The sequence below is a fragment of the Arabidopsis lyrata genome (genome assembly GCF_000004255.2).
Source record: "Arabidopsis lyrata subsp. lyrata unplaced genomic scaffold ARALYscaffold_1, whole genome shotgun sequence".
Lineage (NCBI taxonomy): Eukaryota > Viridiplantae > Streptophyta > Magnoliopsida > Brassicales > Brassicaceae > Arabidopsis > Arabidopsis lyrata.
The window spans coordinates 28,336,378-28,359,318 of NW_003302555.1; the positions used below are offsets into that span (position 1 = coordinate 28,336,378).

A 22,941-nucleotide genomic window follows, 5' to 3' on the forward strand; every position below is an offset into this window, starting at 1 on the left:
TAATGAGTACCATTATTGTAGAAAATCCATTTATAATGGATTAATTGGGGTAACCCATTTAACCCCATTTAACATTTTTTCTTAAATGGGTTTAATTGGGCTAAATTTTTGTACATACCCATTTATTAAATGGGGTTCCATGTCCAAATTAACATCACTACCCTTGACTATGGTTCTTGCAAGAATGGCATAATAATGGTCGAGAAATATTTTACATTTGCGAAGAATTTGAACCTTCGTTCCCCATTGAAAGAAATATTGACCGGCCAGTTTTCACCACATACACATTCAATATGAAAAGTGTTGAAGCAAAGTTTCTTTTAGGCACGGGCCAGAAGCGACTCAAATTCAAAAACCGGACCTTGTTTGATTTTTTTTTTGAATAGAGACCTTGTTTGAATTATAGTATAACCTATATTGTTCTTCTTTAAACTATATAACAACGTTTTTCCGTGATTCCTCAAGTAAGCCTTTGATGAATTATCGGAGACTGAATCACAAACATACTAATTAAAGCCCTAAAACACACATACGAAGAAAATCTCGATTAGCTTCTTGTCAAGAGAAAAGGAAAACTAAATCAGTGTGACCAATCACGTTATATATTTTCACTTTTATATTCGCTTAATGTTTACTTTTACACTAAAATATATCTTATGGTGTCAATGTAAAAGCTACAAGCAATTCCGATGATGCCATTACAGTATTCGCAAAGTAAAATGAAATTTCAGGTCACACTAAATCACCATTTTATGTTTTCTCAATGGTCTGTGTCTAAAGCTTTCAAAGGACACGTATTCATTATACGTACGTGATTATACAATGTGTTATCCAATAAACGTAGATGAGTAAGTGGTCCCTTTTTGGTCGGAGAAATGGTCAAAGAACGAAAGGACCTAGGCTTTTTTTTTCTTTCTTTTTTTTTTTACTAAAATCATATAGTCACAGTCACAGTCACAGAGCTCCAAAACGGAGTTTTGTTCGCCGTTATTAATCGACGTGGCTCAAACACCGTCACAAGAAAATACAACTGGGAGGGTAACTCCTCAGCCGACGCGCTTAGAGTGACTGTCAGTCACCTTCACATATATGACAGCACCACGTGTCGCGTGGATCGGACTTTCGGATCCTAGTATGGTAGCCTCCAACATTAAATTGGTAACGTAAAAAGGTTTGCAAATTTGCAATCCTCAATTGAAGAAACATCTATTTATGGGAGAGATGTGTAAATGAATACAACATGAATGCAGAGTTGTGCGTGGTGACATGACACGAGTGTAATATGGTTGAGTGGGGCTAAATGTAGTTAGTGTTAAGAAAAGGGCTCTATTGAAACTATTCAACTTAAAAAACAAAATTATGAAATAAGGATTTGAATTTCTGTTAAACGATAAATGATTTATGCTTTGTGATATTTTTTGAAATTAATATCATAGATTGATTAGTTCTATTAAACGTCAGAAATTAGATGGTATCAACGACTTGAAACTTTTTAGATTTTTTATTCATACGTTGTTAAAAAAGTAGACGCTACGAAAGATTAAGTTGAATTGTCGTTTTTTCTTTCTAAAAAATCATTTTTTGTGTGTGCGGAAATCACAGAATAAATCACTTTGCAAATTTGTTAAAATTCCAATATATATGTAAGAAGAAAAAAACGTCAACTACTTTGGAATTTTTTGAGTGAATATTTTTGGAATTTAACCAGTGTTGTTAACTCGCACATCCCAATATAGTATCCGGCGTTTTGATGGGAAAAAAAATAACACAAACACCAACGCATAAATCCAAAAGCCGTTCTACGTAACGTAAGTCATAATAGTAAAAAAAATATAAAATGTTAAAAGAGATTTCAAATGTTTTCTACTGGTCCTTGTAGGTCCATTTTCGCCGTCCGTGTTCCAAATTCAATCTTCATTATCCCAAAAAAAGGAGAAAGAGTTAAAGTTATTATATCCGTCCACGTGGTAACGATGACGACTCCAGCCGTTGGATCTGAGACCATAGTGCTTAACTGTTTTATACGTTTTTTGATCACAAAGTTGGCGACAAGAATCAAATCCAAATCTCATCCTTCCTTTGTCTCTCATTATGAAGCCGCCCTTCTTATCTTTAACATATACCATTCTAAATCGCATATACTATCTACTTAAGCAAGAGTCTTAACTATTTGTTAGATACGTAATTAGTCTTTGGAGTTAAAAGTTTGATGCAAACACACAAAAGTCAAAAGTTAAAAAGCAGTCCAAACTGTGAAAATGACGTAAGCGTAAAGAAGTATTATTCTAACGTACGCCGCAGCCAGAGAAGATGGGTCCGGTCCTCCCACGATTGGTGCGTGTCTTCACGACACTTGGACCATTGTCATTTTCAAGCCGACGCCGATACTCATAACTATTTTTAGTCTTATAATAATAATACAAATAACATTATCATTCTTTTATCTATTTCCTACACACGACCCCCCTAAAAAAAAGCTCTATAATAATTTATCTTTCTGTTTTTCCTATATTCTTGAATTATGAATGATATTATTCATAAATTAGATGAGAAATCAGTTGCAAAGAAAAGAAAAGAAACAACAAAAACTGAAAGATCTTCTTATGTTACGTCGATTATATTATAGGGTTTGATAATAATATATACATAACGACTTTTTTTCCATGGCAGCTAAAAATTATATTTTAGCTTTTCTCCACTTTCTTCTAAAAAACGGATAATATTTTTTTTCTTAAGCTGAAAAAGAAAACGTTATTGTTTTTTCTAAAGAAACGACATAAGAAAGAAAAAAAACTCACGGCCTATTCCGCCGGGGGAGCTAAGTTAAGATCCAGATCTAACGGCTGAGATATCTTCCCAGCTCCACCTTCGAAATCAAGGACCGACGACGTTTCAGACTCGCTCTGGACACCACACGCCGTCATCTTCCTCGGATACGCCGTCATGTTAAAGTAGTAAATCGGACGTACAAGCGGGATCTTACGACGACACGCGCCGCCGCCTAAGCTGAGCTCGAGCTGCGGAGGTGTTACAAACCTTGGCGCCGTGGGAGAGGTAGAGTCGATGACGGTGCTACTCTGAGTAGGACTACCAACGAAAACACCCTCCGTTTTCCCGTTGAGTTCAAGAAACGTCGGGAAATTGGTCTTAGCCTTCGAACCACGAAAGTCACGCGCTGCTGCGTCGTAAGCACGCGCCGCCTGCTGAGCGGTATCGAACGTACCGAGCCAGACCCGAGTTTTCTTAACTGGATCTCGGATCTCAGCGGCGTATCTTCCCCATGGACGTTTCCTAACGCCTCTGTAACGAATCTCTTTCGCAGCATTACTCTCATGACGAGTCGGGTTCGTTGGAGCAACCGGGTCGGGTTTCGAACCCATGATGAATGATAGGACGGGAGAAGAAATGAACGAGAAGATCGGTGAAAGAGTTTTGTGGTAATGAGAAGAAGAAGAAGAAGAGCTTCTTTTTATAGGAGGAGATTGAGAGTAAAGCAACGCTCCTTTTGGGGAGCTTTCTTGTGAACAGTCAAAGCCATTTTGAGAGATGGTTTAATTATCTTTCTCTGATGCTTCTCTTATTATTACATATAAAACCGGGTTTTGTTAATATATCCACTTATGTTTAGCCACGTGTGCACTTCTCTTCCTACAAAGAATCTTACTTTTTAGTTTTTACCCTTTCTATAGCCAGACTTCTTTTTTTCTTCCTTGAAACAAAGACTGCACAAATTACAATCTTATAAATTAAGTTACTGGCTATTAAGAATATATTTCAAATTGGTTGATGTTTCATTAATCCCTATTATTAAAAGAGTTAATTAAAAAAAAACCATTAAACGTATAATGTCTTTCGCATTAGGCACTTCTCATTATGCCCTTCGTATTTAGGTACTCTAACTTTTTTAGATTACGCTTTTGCCCTTCTCCACACTACGTCATTCTCGCCTTCTGTTTTCTCCTCCGTTTAGAAACGACAAATTCGCAATCGAGGGTTTACTGTAACAAAAACCTCACTTTTTCTACGTTGTCTGTGTTCTCGATCCGTTTTGATGGTTAGCACCTGGAGTAAGAGAGCTGAGGAAGCTGCCGCATTTTTCGGTTCCCAATCGGCCGTGTCCCCAAAAATGAAAAAGGCTAAAGCTGTTCATAACTCGCTGGCAGAAGAATCTCGTTGTCGGAATACAATTCCAGGTTAAATCCGAAGTTTTAGTTTTTCAATTTGCAATCTGTTGTATTTCTGCTTTTCGGTTGATGTGATAATCAAGTTGTCAAGGTTTTGAAATGCTCAAATCTAAAACTCCATTTTTTTGCAGATTCATCAAATAGCGATACCACTGCTACTATTGGTGAAGGTACTGTGCTCGTTTTTGCCCCCTTAATGTGTTACTGTAAAAACACCTTTATTCATTCTGCTTTACAGTTTCTGGGATTTTAAATTTCATAAGCTTTTGAATTTTTTGTATGTAATAATCAATTTTCACGAAATTTCATGTAACACTAAAGGCTCTGAGAATAGTTGTCGTCGTACTTTCCTCGTATTTGCCTCTGTTTTTGTTTCGTACTGCTAACATTTATCCTGTTATTTTTTGATATCTTCCGTTCTATGATGACTGTGCTATAAAACAAGGGATGTCATACTTTTTGATTATAGGGACCACTCCTGTTGATGTGTCTTCTTCACAGGCTCAATCTGAAAGTACGTTATAAAGACTCCTCTTTTAACTTTTTTTCCATCATCAGCTTATTTTTTCTTATTCAGTTTATATCTTTCATCTATTATGTATCTACATTATTGAAATGCTGTTTTTAGATCATGTATTTATATGTCCTTCCTTTTTTCTCTAAAGGCTCTTCTCCACGTTCACCCACCTCCACGTCAGGGTCTAACATCGACAAAACTATTACATCTTCAAGTGATAGCTTGTCAAGAAAGGATGTACCTGATTCTGCAGATGGGGAAACTAGTGTTGCTGGGGTTTTATCCTCTTCCACAGGTCTGTACGTTGGATTTAGTGCTGCTTATGGTGCTTTCCAATATTTACATATGTACCAAAATCTGTTGTCCTTTCCTACACCTTATAGATGAGGATAAATTTGGAAAAGCTGATGACCAAGTGTTGCCAAAGCGTTTCTTTTCTACTGATCGCTACCCAACCCGAGGGAGAGCCAACTCATACTCGAAGCCCCAGTATCTTGTTGATATATTATCAGTTCTTGATGGGACGCCAGAACTTGTAACCCTAAAGAGATCGCCTTTCAGCTCGTTATTTGAACTCCCGGTTCGGCGTTGCTCATTGTCTGGTAAACTTGTACACAACTTTCTGTGTAGGCAAATTGTTACAAAGAATTCTGACGAGATGTGGTTCACTTTTGGAGGCTATCCGCTGAGATTTTCTTTGTCTGAGTTCGAACAAATAACTGGTTTACCTTGTGGTCCTTACCCTTCACCAGCAAAACTTGCTGTTGTGCAAACAGCTCCGGAAGATTCAGAGCATTACTGGTATACTCTTCTTGGGAGGGAAGATGAATATACAATTGAGCATATTGTGAATATGCTCAAAGCTGAACCTGCCATGCCAGGATGGAAAAAAATTCGTCTTTCGCTTATAGTTATTGTTGAAGGTGTTTTAATATGTGGGACTCAGCCTATCCGTGCTTCCTTACCTATTGTAGAAATGGTTAGAAACCTAGATACTTTCTACTCCTATCCTTGGGGTCGACATGCTTTTGACCATACGCTTCGTATGATTAAAGTTGGGGAGAAAGTGAGGAACCACAACATCCAGATCAACAAGCTGCAACAAAAAACCTTGGTTATCCATGGATTTCCAATAGCTATACAATTGTTGCTGTTCCAGTCAATACCCCTCCTCTTTCGTTATTTGCCATCATCTAAGGATGCCCAGACATTTTATGATATGAGTTTGTCTGTCTTACTGACCTTGAAGACGTATCACACAAATAACATCTTACTAGTTGAAAACGACAAAGACGTGAGTACTTCTTGTGCTTTTATAGGTTTAGGTTTTCTAACCCAATTGTAACCTTGTTTTCTACTTTACTTGCAGCTGATTGTTTCTCAATCTGTGGTTTCCACTGAAGAGGACTGTGTCTCTGTTGGTGATCCTAAAGTTTCCCATTTGCTGAGTTTAATTCGAAGAGGTTATAGGTTTTCTAAGGGAGACTGGCGGGGTGGTGATGCGTCACTAGGAAAGTTGTGCATCTGTGATAAAAAAAAATATTGTCGCTGCAACTGTGGACCTGATTATTCTCCGCCAAATACATGTACACCAGCTCCTGTGCTAGGACTTTTATCTTCAAATGCTGATTCCGAAGCTATTGCTAAACTAACAACAGAAGTTGCACATCTTAAAAACACGTATGCGGAGTTATATGTAAAGCTGAAAGCAGATGTTGTTGTTGAGGTTAAATCTTTTTTGGAGGCACGTACATGTGGAAATTGCAGCAGAAATTGTGGTGTCGCAGCCTCGAGGGCGGATTCGCTGTCTGCTGCTGTTGTAGATACCCTTAAACCTGTTAGCAGTAGTAAACCATTGGAAGAAGAAGAAAATGTAGCTTTGCCTTCTGAAGTTAAAACTGGAAAACCCAAAGTCTTCTCTTCTGATACAGGCCGCGTATATGGTTGCGTGGAAAATTGTTCAAAGGTATATAATTCCACGCTAACCCTGCACATGGTTTTATGTTACATACATTTGCTTCTTTTTAATCATCCATTATTCGTTTCTTTTACCTAATTGAATTTTGGTATAGGATGTCACTGTCACCCCTGAGAGTAGGCTGCAAACTGGAGATCCCTCTTTCCAGCCGTCAGTGCGTGAAGATGATGTTCCTTCAAACCTGCAGGTATATGTTCACTTATATTTCATGAATGTTGAGAGTAGTACCTTTAAACTACGTTTTAATTGACTCTTCCCCTGTACGGGTGGCTGAATTGCCTCCACAGCTAGGTCAAAAATATTTAAAGCCTATGAAAGGTAGAAATAAGAGAGGAATGATTGCAAGTACCCGCTGTAACGTGAATAAATCCCCAAAGCGGCAGAAACAAGGGCTGCCAGGCCATGTTGATTACATTCCCTTTCATCCTGTTCCGCAACGGCTTAGCGCAACTTTTAAAAACCAGCTTTTGTCTTACCGCAAATCGTGCGTTTCTATAACAATTTTTCCTTCCATTACATTATGTGCATCTACTCACTTCCTCTTTTCCATTTGTTGTTTTACAGCACTTACGATATTGATGGCTGTGAAGTTGGTAAAACCTTCTTTTCAGATATTTACACCCCACAAAAGTGGATCTTCTCAACTGTGAGTTATCTTCTTTGTCTATGCCCTCATCATTCAGTAACTTAATTTCTATGTCCATCTACTCTTTAACCCCAATACAAAGTTTATCTAATATGGTTTTTCTTTGCAATTACTAGATTGATATCTTTTAACATCTTCTTTAACCCCTTCTCCACTATCACCCTTGCAAAAAACCCTTTTCCAGTACTTGTTATATATGTATACCCTTTATTTCATCCTTTTGGTTGTGTTATTCCACATCTTCCTCATGCATTTTTTTTACGCACTGCTTTTTAACACGTTTCTTTACGTGACTTTGGTATTTGCATTTTTTTCCCCAGCATATGGCCTTGATTCTTAGGACGTTCTGGCGAAAAAGAGGATCGTACCTTGCTGCAAAGGAAATAATTCTACTTGACAGCTTGTTTACCCAGCTGCTTTGTTCTCAGTACTCTGACTTTGTCAACACAACTTCCCCCTCTGCCTTTCTTTGGGACCCTCTAGTTGCCAGCTACATTGAAGGCACAGGTGGAGATCATACAGAGCGAACCACTTGGTTCAAGGATGTTACCATTGTATATGTGCCAATGAATTGGGGAAATCGACATTGGGTTGGTCTCGTAATATGCCTGAAATCCTCCCACATTGATATCCTTGAACCATACTTGGAGTGTTCATCTGACAATGAGGTTGCAACATATATGGAGCCGTTGGTTACAATGCTGCCTCACCTGTTGAAGGCGTCATGTCATCCAACTGACATTGGCGTTTTACTTGATTCACCGTTCACCTATCATCGTGTTGAAGGTCTTCCGCAGAATACAAAGACTGGAGATTGTGGACCGTTTATGATGAAATTAATTGAAATGCACTCCCATAATTTCTTAGTCGCGGATATGGGGCATATTTCTGATGCTACGGTGGATATATTTCGTATGGACTATGCGATACGTGTTTACGAAGAATTTATTGGTAAGATAGGTTTGTAATGCCTTACTCTTATATCCCTATATGTCACCTATGTTCATCTGTAACTTATGTACTGTTGTTTCGACAAAAAAAAAAAACTTATGTACTGTTGTAATGCTTAATGTATCTTCCGCTCTAAACTCACGGTAACTCCTTTGTAACATAGAAGCTGTGGCTCTATTGCTCTGATCTTGAGGAGCATTCTCTGTTCTGTATGTAGCTCATGTGAACTTCTGGCTATTATTAATCATTCATAGTTATATTTAAGTTAATATAACTTCCACTTCATCTGAATATTATTCATGATTTCCACCACTTTGTCATTTAATTCCACTCCAACTTATCTGCTCATGTCTTTCTGTGCTTTAAATGAAACCTTCAAAATTCATTTTGTCTCTTACCATATCTGCGTCACGTTCCCTTATTTAAGATGTTGTCATTCCTCTGTCTCCTACACTTGTCCAATCATGTTAACACCACCCAATTAGTTGCTTAACTTCCCCCGACTCACCCACTTTGTCATAAATATCTCATTACCATATATGTCTTCTTAAGTGTGTTGTTGCAAGTGTCTATATAGGGTTCATCATCTCTTTGTATTCAAACTGCTCCAACTTTTTCACTTTTCACATAACGTTTATTAAAATGGATAACTTGGTTGATGATGCTGCAATCGAAATCTATCGTCGAGTTGCCGAGACAAGCTTCACGATGCTTGCACCGTTGTTACTTGTTGGGAAAAAACAAAGCAAGCTTGCTTTTTCTGATGCTGTCTTGTCTTCTCTCTCACTTCATGAATTCTTTAACAATCCTGAGCTTGCAAATGAAGGCTCTGCATTTCGTTCATTTTTCTTAAAGTGTGTTGCTGCTAACAACCCAGTTGCAAATTACCTGGAGAGCCTCCGTATTGTAGCGCAGCATGGGGATGTAAGCCATGCTATTGCCATGCTTTATTCAGCTGTCCCGGAGTCTGATTACATAAGTTTTGCCAGGGGTATGTTTCTTATTGTAGCCCAGTTTCCTTCTGAAGGTATTGCAACTATTTCCTCCTTGTTTAATCGACTTGGGACTGTTGCACAATTGGATGCTATTGGTACTGTTGTATTCCGCCACCTTTCCATCTTCCGTCCTTTTAGGAGAAGGCTTTTTTCTAACCTTCTGGTTCTAGACAGCATTCCTGTTTGTGTTGGAAACGCGTGCAACTTGCATAACCGATGTCTTAACTGTTTTATGTATTGGTTCATCATCAGGTTGAACTTCGTGTTGTAGGTATTTATGTTCCAAATATGATGTACTATCATGTGCTATACTTTTCTTTAATATTTATGTAAGATTCTCCTACGTTCCCTGTTGTAAGCTAATTTTGCTATTAGTCTGGGCCGTTGATGTATTATATTATGCGCCAATATAAATGTAAAATTTCTTAATCAATTTAGTTTGGGTTTAGTAGTCTATAAGTAGGGTTTAGTTTACTGGTTGTTTCATCTATGTTATGAGTTCCAATATATTTTATGTTACCTTACCCTTCACGTAATTTTTTTTGTTTTTTTGGGTTTTACTTCTCCATTACCTACGGTTTGGGATCCTATTTCTTAATTCTGTAATTTATCGCATAAGTACATTTCATATGCTTCATATTTGGGTTTATTAGTCCATACATATGGATTTGCTATATTTTGGTCACAACTTTGTTTTTCTTGTCCACTGTGTCCCAGTTTCCTTAGAATCTAAGAAATCATTCTCTGCATTGTGTTTGGGTTTAGTAGTCCATACTTAGGGTATAACTATATTTCCGGTTCTTCCATGTACCACATTAATGAAAGAAATTATTTGGGTTTACTCCTAATATTGTTTAATGCATTGCTATTTTGTTAGAGTCTAAGAAATCATTGTATGCATTGTGTTTGGGTTTAGTAGTCTATACTTAGGGTATAGCTATATTTTCGTTTCTTTGCTGTACCAAATAATTGATAGACTTTATATGGGTTTACTACTAATATATTTTCATTCATTGCATCATTTCAACATCTGCTATTGGAGTTATAGCTGTCTTTTTTAAATTTCAATATACAAGGTTGTTTTCAAATTAGTGCAGGGCCATTGTAATTTAAATAACTACTTTTAAGTTCTGTAGAGATATTATAAAAACTGAGAGCAACCAACAATCATAAACAGGGATAATTATACATTACAGCCACTAGGCTTCGACATTTAAATATTTTATAGAGTACCAAGTCCCTAACACAAAGCAATAGTAGACATTATAAGCAGAAATATAAATAATTCAGCATAGTTGTCGGACTCTGTGAGAGTACCAATAAGGTAGACAGTCGAAACAGACATCATTCATGGTACATGCAAAATGAACACAGTTTGGTATGTCTCCTTCTGGGTACCTATATGTACCATCGTAATTACCAGAGAGAGGGGGTTCGAGGTCCGCAATTTGGGCCATGACTGCTTCACCAATCTCCACCATTTCATCCAACCAGGAGATGTTCAAAGCTAGAATATGCATAGCTATCCTACCTTCTTCGTAGCGACCAGCACAAATTGCAAAGATTCCGTATGCAAATGCGGCATAGACGATGGGACGTTCGGCTCTGTGGATCAACTCCAAACTCTCTATTGATGGACCATATTTTACCAACCGTCTTAGCCCTTCGACGTACAGGGCCGTCGCATTTCCTGCATCAAAGCATTTCATGAAAAAAGACCGAAAAGGCGTGCCTTCATTTGATAGGGAGCTCACGAAAATAAACTCATCGAGGTCGGCTTCAACTAAGACTTCTGAGGAAAAAACAGCATTTTTTCCTTCCTTGCCACTGGCAATGAATGGTCCTAGCTCTCTGAATCCATGTCTTCCAAGCCTCTTTACAATTTCTATGAGTATCTCTGGGGGAAAATAAACCATTTTCTCTCTATCTCTCAGAAGATTACTTAACTCCTATTCTTATACTCCTCTCTCTTCCTTATTTTACGTTATTTATTACGAACCTATTTCTGATTTAGCTCATCTACACTACTGCATAAACCCACTATCTTTCAGCTCTGCATTGAATATCTATTTAACCACTCCGCAACTACTCCCTGTTTAGACATCTGTCATTAGTGTTCTGTCTTTTCTTATCTGTTTTTACTGATTTTGTTTACAAAATCCCTATTAAATGATGTTTAGCTTGAGATGATGGACAAGATAAGTCAGGTCTGTCGTTAGAGGAACCGCTTTTCACTATCATCGAAGTTCCAAGTGTTTCCACTTGGCGCCCTGTTTCAACCACCTTAATTAAAGACACACTTCTTACTCCATTACAACTCTTCCTTCTATCTATCTTTAGCTTCACGTATTTCCTTATACCAATTCTCGTAATGGTTCACATTCCAGAAGATTTACTTGTCAATATTATTTCCCGCATTGGGAAATATGGCTTTAGGTATCTAGGTCCTCTCATCGCTTCTACTAAGGAAACCAAAAATACAGTTTTTTCTCCCCTTGTACTGCAGTGTGTGGATCTTTCTGAGTTCAAGACGGAGAGTTCTATGGTCCAGGTAGAGTCCATTTACCGTCCCTTTTTCTCTGCTTGCATTGAAGCAGGAAATGTTGACGCCAATCTGTTTGAGGGTTTACGTATTCTTTGTCAAGAAGGGCCAACAGAGAGTGGTTTTGCAATGGTTGCTATGTCCCATCCTGATTCCATATCTGCAACATTTGTCACTGGTGTCTTCCGCATATGTGCTGGTCAATATGAATCTGGAATTGAGACCATTTCACACATTTGGAATCTCGTTCCTCGCTGGGAAGATGTTGTTGTCGTTGCTGATATGGTTATGGAGCAAATTGTTAGAATGGGGCCTGCTGGGGATGGTATTTACTTTAATAGCTTCCACTACCCTGTTGACGATATCCCGCATTGCACTTATATCCATTGTGCCGCTGATAATGTTTGCAAAGACTGCTTTGGTTTCTGGTACTCGCTTATCATACGTTCTATTTGCTAACCATCTTTGTTTACCGATCGTATGTGTAATAATAAGCTTCAGTATCTCATGTTGACATTCGGTAGATCCTTAAGATTGAATTAGCTACCACTTGTAGTATATTATGTACCAAATTCTCTGTTTCTGTACCAAACATTTCACGCTTTCTATGTTTGTAATATATCTTTTTTATCTGCCAATCTCCATGTAATATATTTAACCAGTTTGTAATATACTTGTAGTCAAGAGCTAACCGGCCATCTCATGTCTACAAGCCTCTGTCACTATTTATGGAGACTGGTGGGGTTTTACCAGAAGCAAACATTGACATTTCAGACGGGGGGCAGTACGACATTCTCTGGACTACACCTTCGATCTCTGTTGCAAACTCTTCCTCAATACGTGTCTTAACTGCTGCATAGCTCATATCCTCAGAAACCATCACGCATTGAGCAAGACAGTTTGTTTCCACAATAAACTTCCACCAACCATTAGTAGAGCATTCCCAGTTTCCCACTAAAACGAGTAAGAGTGTCTCCTTACCCTGCAATATTGATAAATCCCAAAATTAATATATACCATAGTAAGGAAAATGAACACACAGAGTCTGGTAAGTATCATGTCTACCTGATAGACCATAATATTAAAAATTTGTTCACCATTTACTCTTACGTACCATTCTCCTAACCACAGTCTAACCATCCACTATCAACCCAACTTAGGTTGTTTCGAGAAGCTACAATTCCCTCCTACACTACATTCGTTTGGTATAAAATACTGCCAGCCACTTCATCACCCAAAACAACAAACAACATTCTTTTCCACTTACCATATTTGCAGATCCGTTAACCTCCGGCGAATTCGTGTCGATTATCTCTATCATTCTTCCTTCGTTAGCTGTATCACAGGACTTACTTCAACTCCTACTTCTCTTTACCTCTATTTATCTTAATCGACAAACCCTAGAAACCAAACAACTTGGGGACAGTCAATTTCTGTCCACAGATGCACCATAAAAACCAGCGTCGGCCTGTTCATAATTTACCTTACAGCCACATAATTTTTTAATTAACTTAATCTATGGCTTAATATCAGTGACGTCATCCTCCCACTCACGATAGCTTGAGTTCGTTTCCCGCTCATTGAGATAAGGGCAAAATCGTCCTACCATCTACAGTTTTTATAGAACTATTTATGTCCACAGTAAATAATGCCCAAATCCGAATCTGCCTGCTGAAATGTGCCTATTTTCACAAATCTCCCATTATTAAAACTATAAAACTTGTTTGTACTACATTCCATACTACATTAAAACTATAAAACTTGTTTGTACTACATTCACATTCAGACTGCACAAATTACAATCTTATAAATTAAGTTACTGGCTATTAAGAATATAATTCAAATTGGTTGATGTTTCATTTATCCCTATTATTAAATCTATAAAACTAGTTATATCGCCACTTTATAATATTAAGTAATTTTCTTATTAAAAGCAATGTAATATGCGGATTTAAATCTATATGATGACATACCGATAATACTAATATACACTACAAAACTATATGTTTTAGTTGGGGTCATCATCTATATAGCAGAAAATAAATATTATCAAACAAAATTAACATATTTTTAATTTAGTGGACCGTTATATATGTTGTTACCGTATCAACATATATATATATATATATTTATTACTTGCATATTATATTGTACAAAAAAAATTAGCGAACAAATTTTTGGGTTTGTAAATTAGTATACCGTTATATATATTTCGTTAAAGCATCGACAAAAAATAAATAAAATTGAAGAAAATTATTTGAAATTTGTAATTTAGCTATGATGGTACCATGACGACAAAAAAAACATATATATACTATACGCAAACCTATTTGGTTCAAAGAGAATATTACCGAACTTGTAGTTTAGTGTACCGTTAGTCCGTTATAGATATCGTTGATGCGCCAACATTAAAAAAAAAAATCTACGATGTGCATGTCTATCTGGTGAAAAGTAAATACTCTCGAACAAAATTGTCGGAATTTTGTATTTTATTGGATCTTATATATGACGATACCATGACGGCAAAAAAACGCATATATACTATTTGCGTGTTTATTTGGTGAAAAAATATCACCAAAAGAGATTGTTAGATTTATAGCTAGCGAATCATTATATGTATTTTTAACATACCAAAAAAAGGAGAAATCTACTACAGTAAAACCTCTATAAATTGGATTAAAAATGAATATCATCAAACAAAAATATTTGAATTTGGTTTTGTGGACAAAAATATATGTCGTTACATTGACGAAAACAAAAATATATGCCGCTACAGTGACGACAATAAAAAAGACAAACCGATTATTTACATGCCCATTTGGTCAAAAAAAAAGAAAGAGAATACTATCGATTATATTTGTTGGATTTTTGTAGTTTAGAAGACTTTTATATATGTAGTCTATTGTGTTACCAATTATATATGATCATAGTTAGAGTGAAGTATAATCTAGTCAAATACAAGCACAACAAAAAACAATTTTTTGTGCCAGCTTCAAACTTAAATTAGAAAGTAACTTCTTGATTGTCGCTCATTCCAAAAGAGTATAATTTACAAAACTAATGTCCTTCAATTTTTCTTGGCTAAACGGGCTAAATTATGTGATCTAAAATTCAATAGTCGAGGGTCATAAAATAAAAGAAAGAGAAAAAAAATATATCATAAATACAACTCATCCAAAAGATTGTAAAAATATACTCTTCAAAATACCGCGATAATCGTTACCCCGCGTAGTATAGATTGACTATGGATCGGGCCTTGATACCGCGATATCAAAAAAAAAATACCGCGATAACTTGATCAACTTTAAAAGTCCGTCTCAAACTTTGATGTGTAATATTTCCTAACTTATGACTTCAATACTCAATATGTTTTCAGTGATATAAAGAATCTCTTGTATTATTGAGTCAGTTTAAATAAAAATTGGTTTGGAACAAGATTGAAGTTTTTGGAGCAAAATCAAGAAAAAATATAAGAAATGAAGGTGTCGATCGAGAGCTGCTATGTTGCATCAATCAACAGTCCGTTAAGAGGCAAGACAAGGTAAAACAATTGTTGAATAAATTGATCAACAATTCATCATGCCAAATCCATTTTGTCGGCCGAATCGAGCGATACGAAAAGAGTATTGATCAACAGCCTCTTGAGCCTAACTAGGCCAAGACCTATTGTCGTCCTAATCGATTGACATCTCTATGCATGTTGATTGTCATACTCTTTAACCGAAAAGAGAATTTTGAGTATCTTTTTGTCTTGGAGTCTCCCTATATTGACATATAACCAACCCATTTGATCGATTATTTGGTAAAAAAAAAAATACTATCATGTTTTGGTTTTTTTTTGTAGTTTAGAAGAATGTTATTACAGCATACTACAATGGCAAATCAAGATTAAAGGAAACTAAAAGATATTGCAGACCGCACATTACCACCTTTTGATGATGATTTTTAGTTAGTTCACTGAAATCTCCTATAATTACCATATACCCGTTTGAATAGATTATATCCTTGTTAACATTTTGCCATTTCCATACAATTTATCACCAAATTAACAAGGTGATCACCACAAACAAAAGATAAGTAGACCTTATTACCTTGAAACTATTCGAATAAAAAAACATTTAATTTGTCTTCATTATTGTCGAACAAATCTAAACTACCACTAGAACGTAACCACTTAGTTCAACAGTAAAAACCTTATTAATTTCTTCATAAAATTATAAACCTTGCAAGTTGCAAGTAATAAATTCAAGCTTTAATTTGTCTCCGACAGAAATAGTATATCTAGTTTAAATTACTGCCACAATTTCTTTAGATGCCTTGCCGAAGAGTATCTTAGTTCTTGACAATATTAACTCAAGTTTTTCATGATTCGGCTGGTGAATTCGAAATAAGCCGATATACCATGTTTCCGAACCATGTTTATACGGTGTCATATCAACACTCCACTCTTTTTTTTTAGAAATTACCAATATCGTCTTCATATCTTAGTTTCTTATTCCTAAAATATTATAAGTGTCCTGATTTTGTATCATTCAGATTTGATATTAGTTGGAATTAATGAACGGTAGTTGTGAATATATTGTCATATGTTACATCATCATTACGAATATTTGATCTAATAATATTATGATCTTAAAAATATATTGATCTAATAATGTTATGATCTTAAACTCTAGTATCAATCGATTAAAGGCTATTGTCAACAAATAATATTCATAATATTATACCAAAAATTTCAGATATGGTGCGAACTTCTTTTTTTTTTTTAATAGCTACGAACTTTTTTTTTTGTTTTCTTTTGTCAACCATTTTTGTTAATTTATTAAAATTGTTTTTCTGATGGAAATAAATTGGCGACAACAAGCAAGAAATTAAAAGCTCTCACGATTAAAGAGAAGCAGATATTGGCATTAGAATCTGGAAAATTACGGACAACAACAACAACTTTAAATTTAATAACAACAACAAAGAATCAGCGGCGCATCAAAACAGCCGAGAGAATTCTTCTGAAACGTGGCGCAATCACGAGGACGCGCGGCTCAGGAACCGCGTTTTAATGAAAACGCGTGACGATCACGTCACAACGAAACCCGTTTCGACAAAAGAGCGTTATAACGTTTTTTGATGGTGACATCAGCTACATCAGCCGCCCCTAACGCTAAAACCCAAAATCTCTACATTATTTTTTTATGGATTCTCTCATGCCACGTGGATAAATGAAGACACGTGGAACAAGATTAAAGGATGAGACGCGCGTCGGTTAACCGCAAATTTAACGGTGGTGGGACCACCGTCAAGTCCATTCTTTTTCAGTTTCGTAAAGACGGAATTTAATTTGACGGCAGGAGAAGACCAAGACCGTGAGCGTGAGGTCATTATCTATTTTTTTATAATAAATTTTGTTGATTAACTTTTTTTTTTTCTTAACGACTTGGTCAACAGTCGACACTTAACACCTATATTCTGTCTTTACGCCTTGATTAATGGATTGGGTTATCTTTTGTGTTTGTCCACAGATTAAATTGGTAATTTACAAAAAAAATTAAACATCATCATTATCATTAGTCTATGTTAATTATTCTAAATTACGTCTATATCACGTTGAATTCAGAAAAGTTCTTTTTCGTTTCCTAAAAGTAAAACTATAAAACAGTTAGATTTTAATAATAAAACCATTGTCATTATCAAAAAAATAAAAATAATAATAAAACCATTGAGAATTTCATGCAACGGAAGATTGAATTTACGTACTATAATTATTCAACTACAAAATGTCTCTACATTTAAATTATTGAACCAGACAAAAGAATCTTTGTGAGTAACACCACGTGGTCAGAAAAAAATTGTAAGAGAGATTTCGGGTTAAAATTTACACTCAACCGATAACTAAACCATACAAGTGTTTCTATAAATTTGCTTCTCAACAATTTTTTATTTTTAATCTAGAAACAAATTTTTTTTTTAATTCGAAAAAGCTCTTTTCTTTTGTAGTCCGGGTATTAAATTAAACTAGTTAATCAATTAAAGGAGTGATAATATAATATCGTCAATATTTTTTTTAATTTTTTTTTTTTAAATATCGTCAATATTATACACTGGAGTTGGATATCATATGATATTATAACCAAGTTAATTCCGTTTCTTAATCCAAAAATAAGTAAGAAAAATAAAACAATTGGGTTAACTATTAAACCTTTTGAGAGTTTCTGAAAACAGAGTCAATACATGATTACATGTTACCATGACACGTGCTCAGTGGATGTGCCTGAGCCGGCGAGGATAAGTGAGAAAGATGCTGCGATGACTTTGCCACGGCGGCGAATATTCTTGTTTTTTTTCCGCTGGTTTTCATGCATGCAAACGTTTTTTTTTTTTTTTTAAAGGCTTTCAATCAAAATAAATTTATGCCCAATGAGCTATTTCCGGATATAGCCCATACAAAATTCCTTTGGGCCCATCCCTAATACAACAAACCGAACTAAAACCAACAAAACCAAAACCGACCCGGTTCACACATCTGACCAAACCGGATGCGAGAAACCCTAGCCTCCAACCGTAGAACACGATTTGAGCCGCCGTCCAAACAGATCTGCAGATGCTCACCGGAACAGGACCTCCGGCGAGCCTGGACGACGCGAATCGAAACGAAATGGTGATCCAAGATCCGTTTTCCATCTCGCCACCGAAGAGCCGTTTTGAGAAGGAGGAAGAGTACCGAGCTTTCTGATGTCGAAAGAGACTCCTTGCTCAGACGTAAAAGAGAAAGGTAGTAGGGAGTAGTTAAAGTGACCTTCGACGGTGGCTTAGCTTCGCCGGATCTGAGCCTACCTCCCCCATCGAACCTCTATCCCGTGAAACCTCCAGTATCTCCAATCACCTTAACTAACTATCTTCCTCTCCGAGTCCTCGCAGGGAAATCTCCCTCTTCCACTCCACGGAGCAACACCGTCGGTAGAGCTCTTACTGTTGGTGTCTCGTAGAAGCTTCTTCCCTCTGCTGCCCCCGATTATTTTGGTTAGATGGATTAGCCGGAGAGCTGTACCGGGTCACAGATGAAGAGCCATGAGCGTCAGGGTTCTCATCGTCGCCGGAATCGACAGAGAAACCCACCGTCGGCGCAAGAGCTTGTGCTCAGAAGAAGAAGAAGATTGGGAGAGAAAAAATCGCCGCGAGTGAGATCCACGGACGCGATTTCTCTCTCGAACAGTTGTTTTGTTATTAAAAAAGAAAAAGAGGAAAGACTTTTTTTTTTTTTAATGTATGAATTTGTTTTGTTGTAAAACAAAAAAAGCCAGATTATTAATCTTGGACTAAAGTGTCTTCGCCAATGTTTATCCTATTTTACACCGAGTTTGAAGCGCTTTCCTGGGTAATGAGATCTCTCACATTATTATCTATCTTTAATATTGTCTTTAAGATAGATTGCAAGGAGCTGACTCAGCTTTTAGACACTCATGATGAGTGTTTCGTTTTTACTTAGGAATTAGAAGAATTTTACTGCTTTAAAACTTGGTTTCCCTTAGTTTTTCTTAGTTTTCATTCCACGTTTAAACAATGTTTGTGCTGATTGCTTTGTTAAGAAGGCAAGAGCATGAAATTTTATTTTTTTCCATGTAAACTCTTCAACACTGAATTGGTTTTCTCCAAAAAAACCGACCGTTTCTAGTTTGAATGGATGATTTCATTTTGCCGTAAAAAAAAAAGATTTAGGAAATATGTAGGTGTGTTTGGTTAGTAGTTTAAAGAGAATGGAGATAATTAAGAAAATTAGTGTTTGGCAAATATGAAAAGAGAATTTTAAAAAAAAATGCCGAAAAAAATTGTGAACTTAGCACATCAGCAACCAAAACCCTAAAAGTGAATATTTGACTAGTTCTAATTAGTTATCATATTGTTAATAAGTTAGCTGTTTACTTGGTAAATATGCAAAGTGTGTATATGGTTCCTTGTACAGATTACTGTTGAATTAGTGAGAAGATTACTCAGCTTTATCCTTTCTTTCTCACTTCCTCGAGCTAGATTTGATAGAGAACGTATCTTTGAGCTTTTAATCTCTCTGTTAGCTTTCTAATAACTAGCATATTATATTTATCCTAAGTCTTGTATACTTTCAGTCTCTTAATGTAAAGAAAAAACAATTTCTTTTCATCATCACCAAATTACGCACTCTCTCTGTAGCTCAATGTATTACAAAAAAAAAAAATGTGAAGTGCTATTACAATTATTACAATGGGAAAAATGTCATTAAAATCCCCAACTTATTCAAAACGTTGATTTAAATCCTCAACTCACGACGAAACGAAATAAATATCAAACTTATGTTGACTTTCCAAATAAATATTAAACTTATGTTGACTTTCCAAATAAACACCAAACTTTCATTGACTTGGCCATATTAGGCATGACGTTAAGTGAGTTAACAGACAATGTTAACAGGATTAATTTTCTGTTAACAGACCCGCTAATTAAAAATGACAGTATTGTTGAACTATAATCAAATCTCATCTAAGTCATATAACCTAAAATCGTATTCCTATAAGTTAGTTATTTACGTAAGAGTCACGAATGTACGTACGTATAGTTGTGTCTGTTCGTAAAGTTGTGTCTTTTCGATTAACACATGTACGTATACGTTGTTTCGTGTTGTATAAGTAGATCGAGTCAAACTCAATAACATCATTGTTTGTAATACATTTTCTCTTATCAGTAAAAATCAAGTTTCTTCATATTCTATTTTTCATTTTGGTTTTGTTCTTCATACTCTGTTAAAACAGAGTTCGTTTGTTGATCAAAACACTAACAAGTATTCCTTCTAAACATAAAACGACGTTGTTTTGTATTAACTGTTCAATAAAATCCCGAGTTTCAAATCATACTCTATTTAGGGTTAGGGATTTTGCTCGATTTGGGGATCTAAGATTGACTTTAGGGATTTAATTCAATCGTTACGACAAAACGACGTCGTTTTATTGTTATATGAAACAATGTCGTTATCAATTAACATATATGTTAACAGAAAATTACCTCCGTTTACGAGATCTATTAACTCACTTAACGTCGTACCTAATATGGCCAGGTCAACGGAAGTTTGATATTTATTTGGAAAGTCAACATAAGTATGATATTTATTTGGAAAGTCAACATAAGTTTGATATTTATTTCGTTTTGTCATGAGTTGAGAATTTAGTAACCCACTTAATGTCGTACCTAATATGATCAGGTCAACGGAAGTTTGATATTTATTTGGAAAGTCAATGAAAGTTTGGTGTTTATTTGGAAAGTCAACAAAAGTTTAATATTTATTTGGAAAGTCAACATAAGTTTGATATTTATTTTGTTTCGGCATGAATTGAGGATTTAAATCAACGTTTTGAATAAGTTGGGGATTTTAACGACATTTTTCCCTTATTACAATACACAAAATGGTTTAAGACATAAACGAACAGAAGAATATCAAAAACTAGGGTTTGTTTGGGAATCACCAGGGAGGTCCCAAGGCTCAGACATGAGAAAGTGGGGTCAATGACTGTTGAAGTGATAGTGATTGATGAGTACTTCATCTGTACGTAGGATGATTCTAGTTCCATGCGGCATTTAAAACAAAATGTTTCCAAGAAACCCCAAAGATATGGAATCTTTTTTTAGAAAATGTACAACTCTTCGAAAGATTTGTGTCTTAGAGAGAGATTAAGGAGGAAGTACGTATTTACTGATAAAGAGTCATGACAATTCTTGAGGTAATGAATACAACAAAAACGATAACAAATTAATAAAAAGAATTTGGGGGTCTAAGAAAGAAAAATGTGATATTGTTTGTTACCAAAAAAAAAAAAAAGAGTATTTTGGCAAAGTAGATACTTTTTCAAAAGTAATTTACAAAGTAGATAATTTTTTAAAAAATTAGAGAAGTATACACTTTTTTTTTTTGCTTTTATGAGATAGGGAGATATGTGTAATAAATTAAAAAACAAAATAAGTGTCAAATACCACTATACCCTTTGTGTTATGAGAGATAGTTTTTGGTAAGGGACCACATTTTTTTTCTTTTCTCTTCATCATTTTTGTTCATTCTTTTCTTTTTTAATTATTAAGATTTTTTTTAAGATTTTTTTTTATTTATTTGTATATTTTTTTATCACTACTTTTAGTACACCTGTATTTTAAGCAATGTTTTGTACACCAAACTATTTTGTATAAGGATATTTATATAAGATCTCGTAAACTATTTAATATATTGATTTGTATATACCATTAAATCGAACATGAGAGTATATACCATTAAATTAAAGTAATATGATGGTGTACATGATTAATGTACACTAACATTTGTATACTTGTTTGTATATTAATATCGTACACTATCATTTAAACATTGTTTTTCACATTAACATTCACGAAAAATGGTTCTTTGTTTCTAGACGTGGTGTATAAAATATGTGAAGGTGTACGATGTTGTAGACAGTGCAAAATATGGTATATGGTGCGACCCACTATCTCATTGTTTCATGTAAACCATTAATATCATGTACACCACATTTTACATAATTTTCGTACACCATCGTATTATGTAGTTGCACACCACTATACAGTGTCGTACACAATCGTATTATGTAGTTATACACCACTATAGAGTATCATTTGTACACCATCTTGTACATTGTCATATATTTTATACTACTTTTTACATCAATGTTATACACTACTATTTGTACACCACTTTTTATATTATTATGTACATCGTCGGATTGAGATTAAATAAAAGAAAGTGTTATATATCTTCGAAATATAGCAAAATTAGACTTTTTAGATTTATATAAAAAATTTAAAGATTAATATGCGAAGTAGGTAATTTTTTTTATGAAGAAGTTTTAGAAAAACAAATTAAAATCAAAATATTTAAGTTCAAAGAAGAAATAAAAAAATAATATTTCGACTATAAAGCAGTTTTGTCTTTATCTTGCTATATAACAAAACAATATAAATTTATATAAGTAATTTATTAAAATTTATAGTAGAGAGAAAATTGTATTAGAAAGGAATGAGAAAAATATATATTCTTCATATTTTTAAAAAAAATACCTAATTTAAAATTATTTATAGAAAAAAATGTCTACTTACCATAATTTCT

The 22,941-nt window shown here is 35.2% G+C and overlaps 1 protein-coding gene across 1 annotated transcript; it reads right to left on the reverse strand.

Moving 5' to 3' along the window:
• Positions 1-2,582: 2,582 nt before the first annotated feature.
• LOC9327796 (ethylene-responsive transcription factor 8) lies at positions 2,583-3,577 on the reverse strand. The gene has a single exon (XM_021011540.1). The coding sequence runs from the start codon at positions 3,378-3,380 to the stop codon at positions 2,802-2,804; it is 579 nt and encodes a 192-aa protein (XP_020867199.1). The 5' UTR covers positions 3,381-3,577; the 3' UTR covers positions 2,583-2,801.
• Positions 3,578-22,941: the final 19,364 nt, after the last annotated feature.

Excerpts from the sequence above, each read along its gene's own strand:
- LOC9327796 (XM_021011540.1), bottom strand. The coding sequence starts at position 3,380 with ATGGGTTCGAAACCCGACCCGGTTGCTCCAACGAACCCGACTCGTCAT.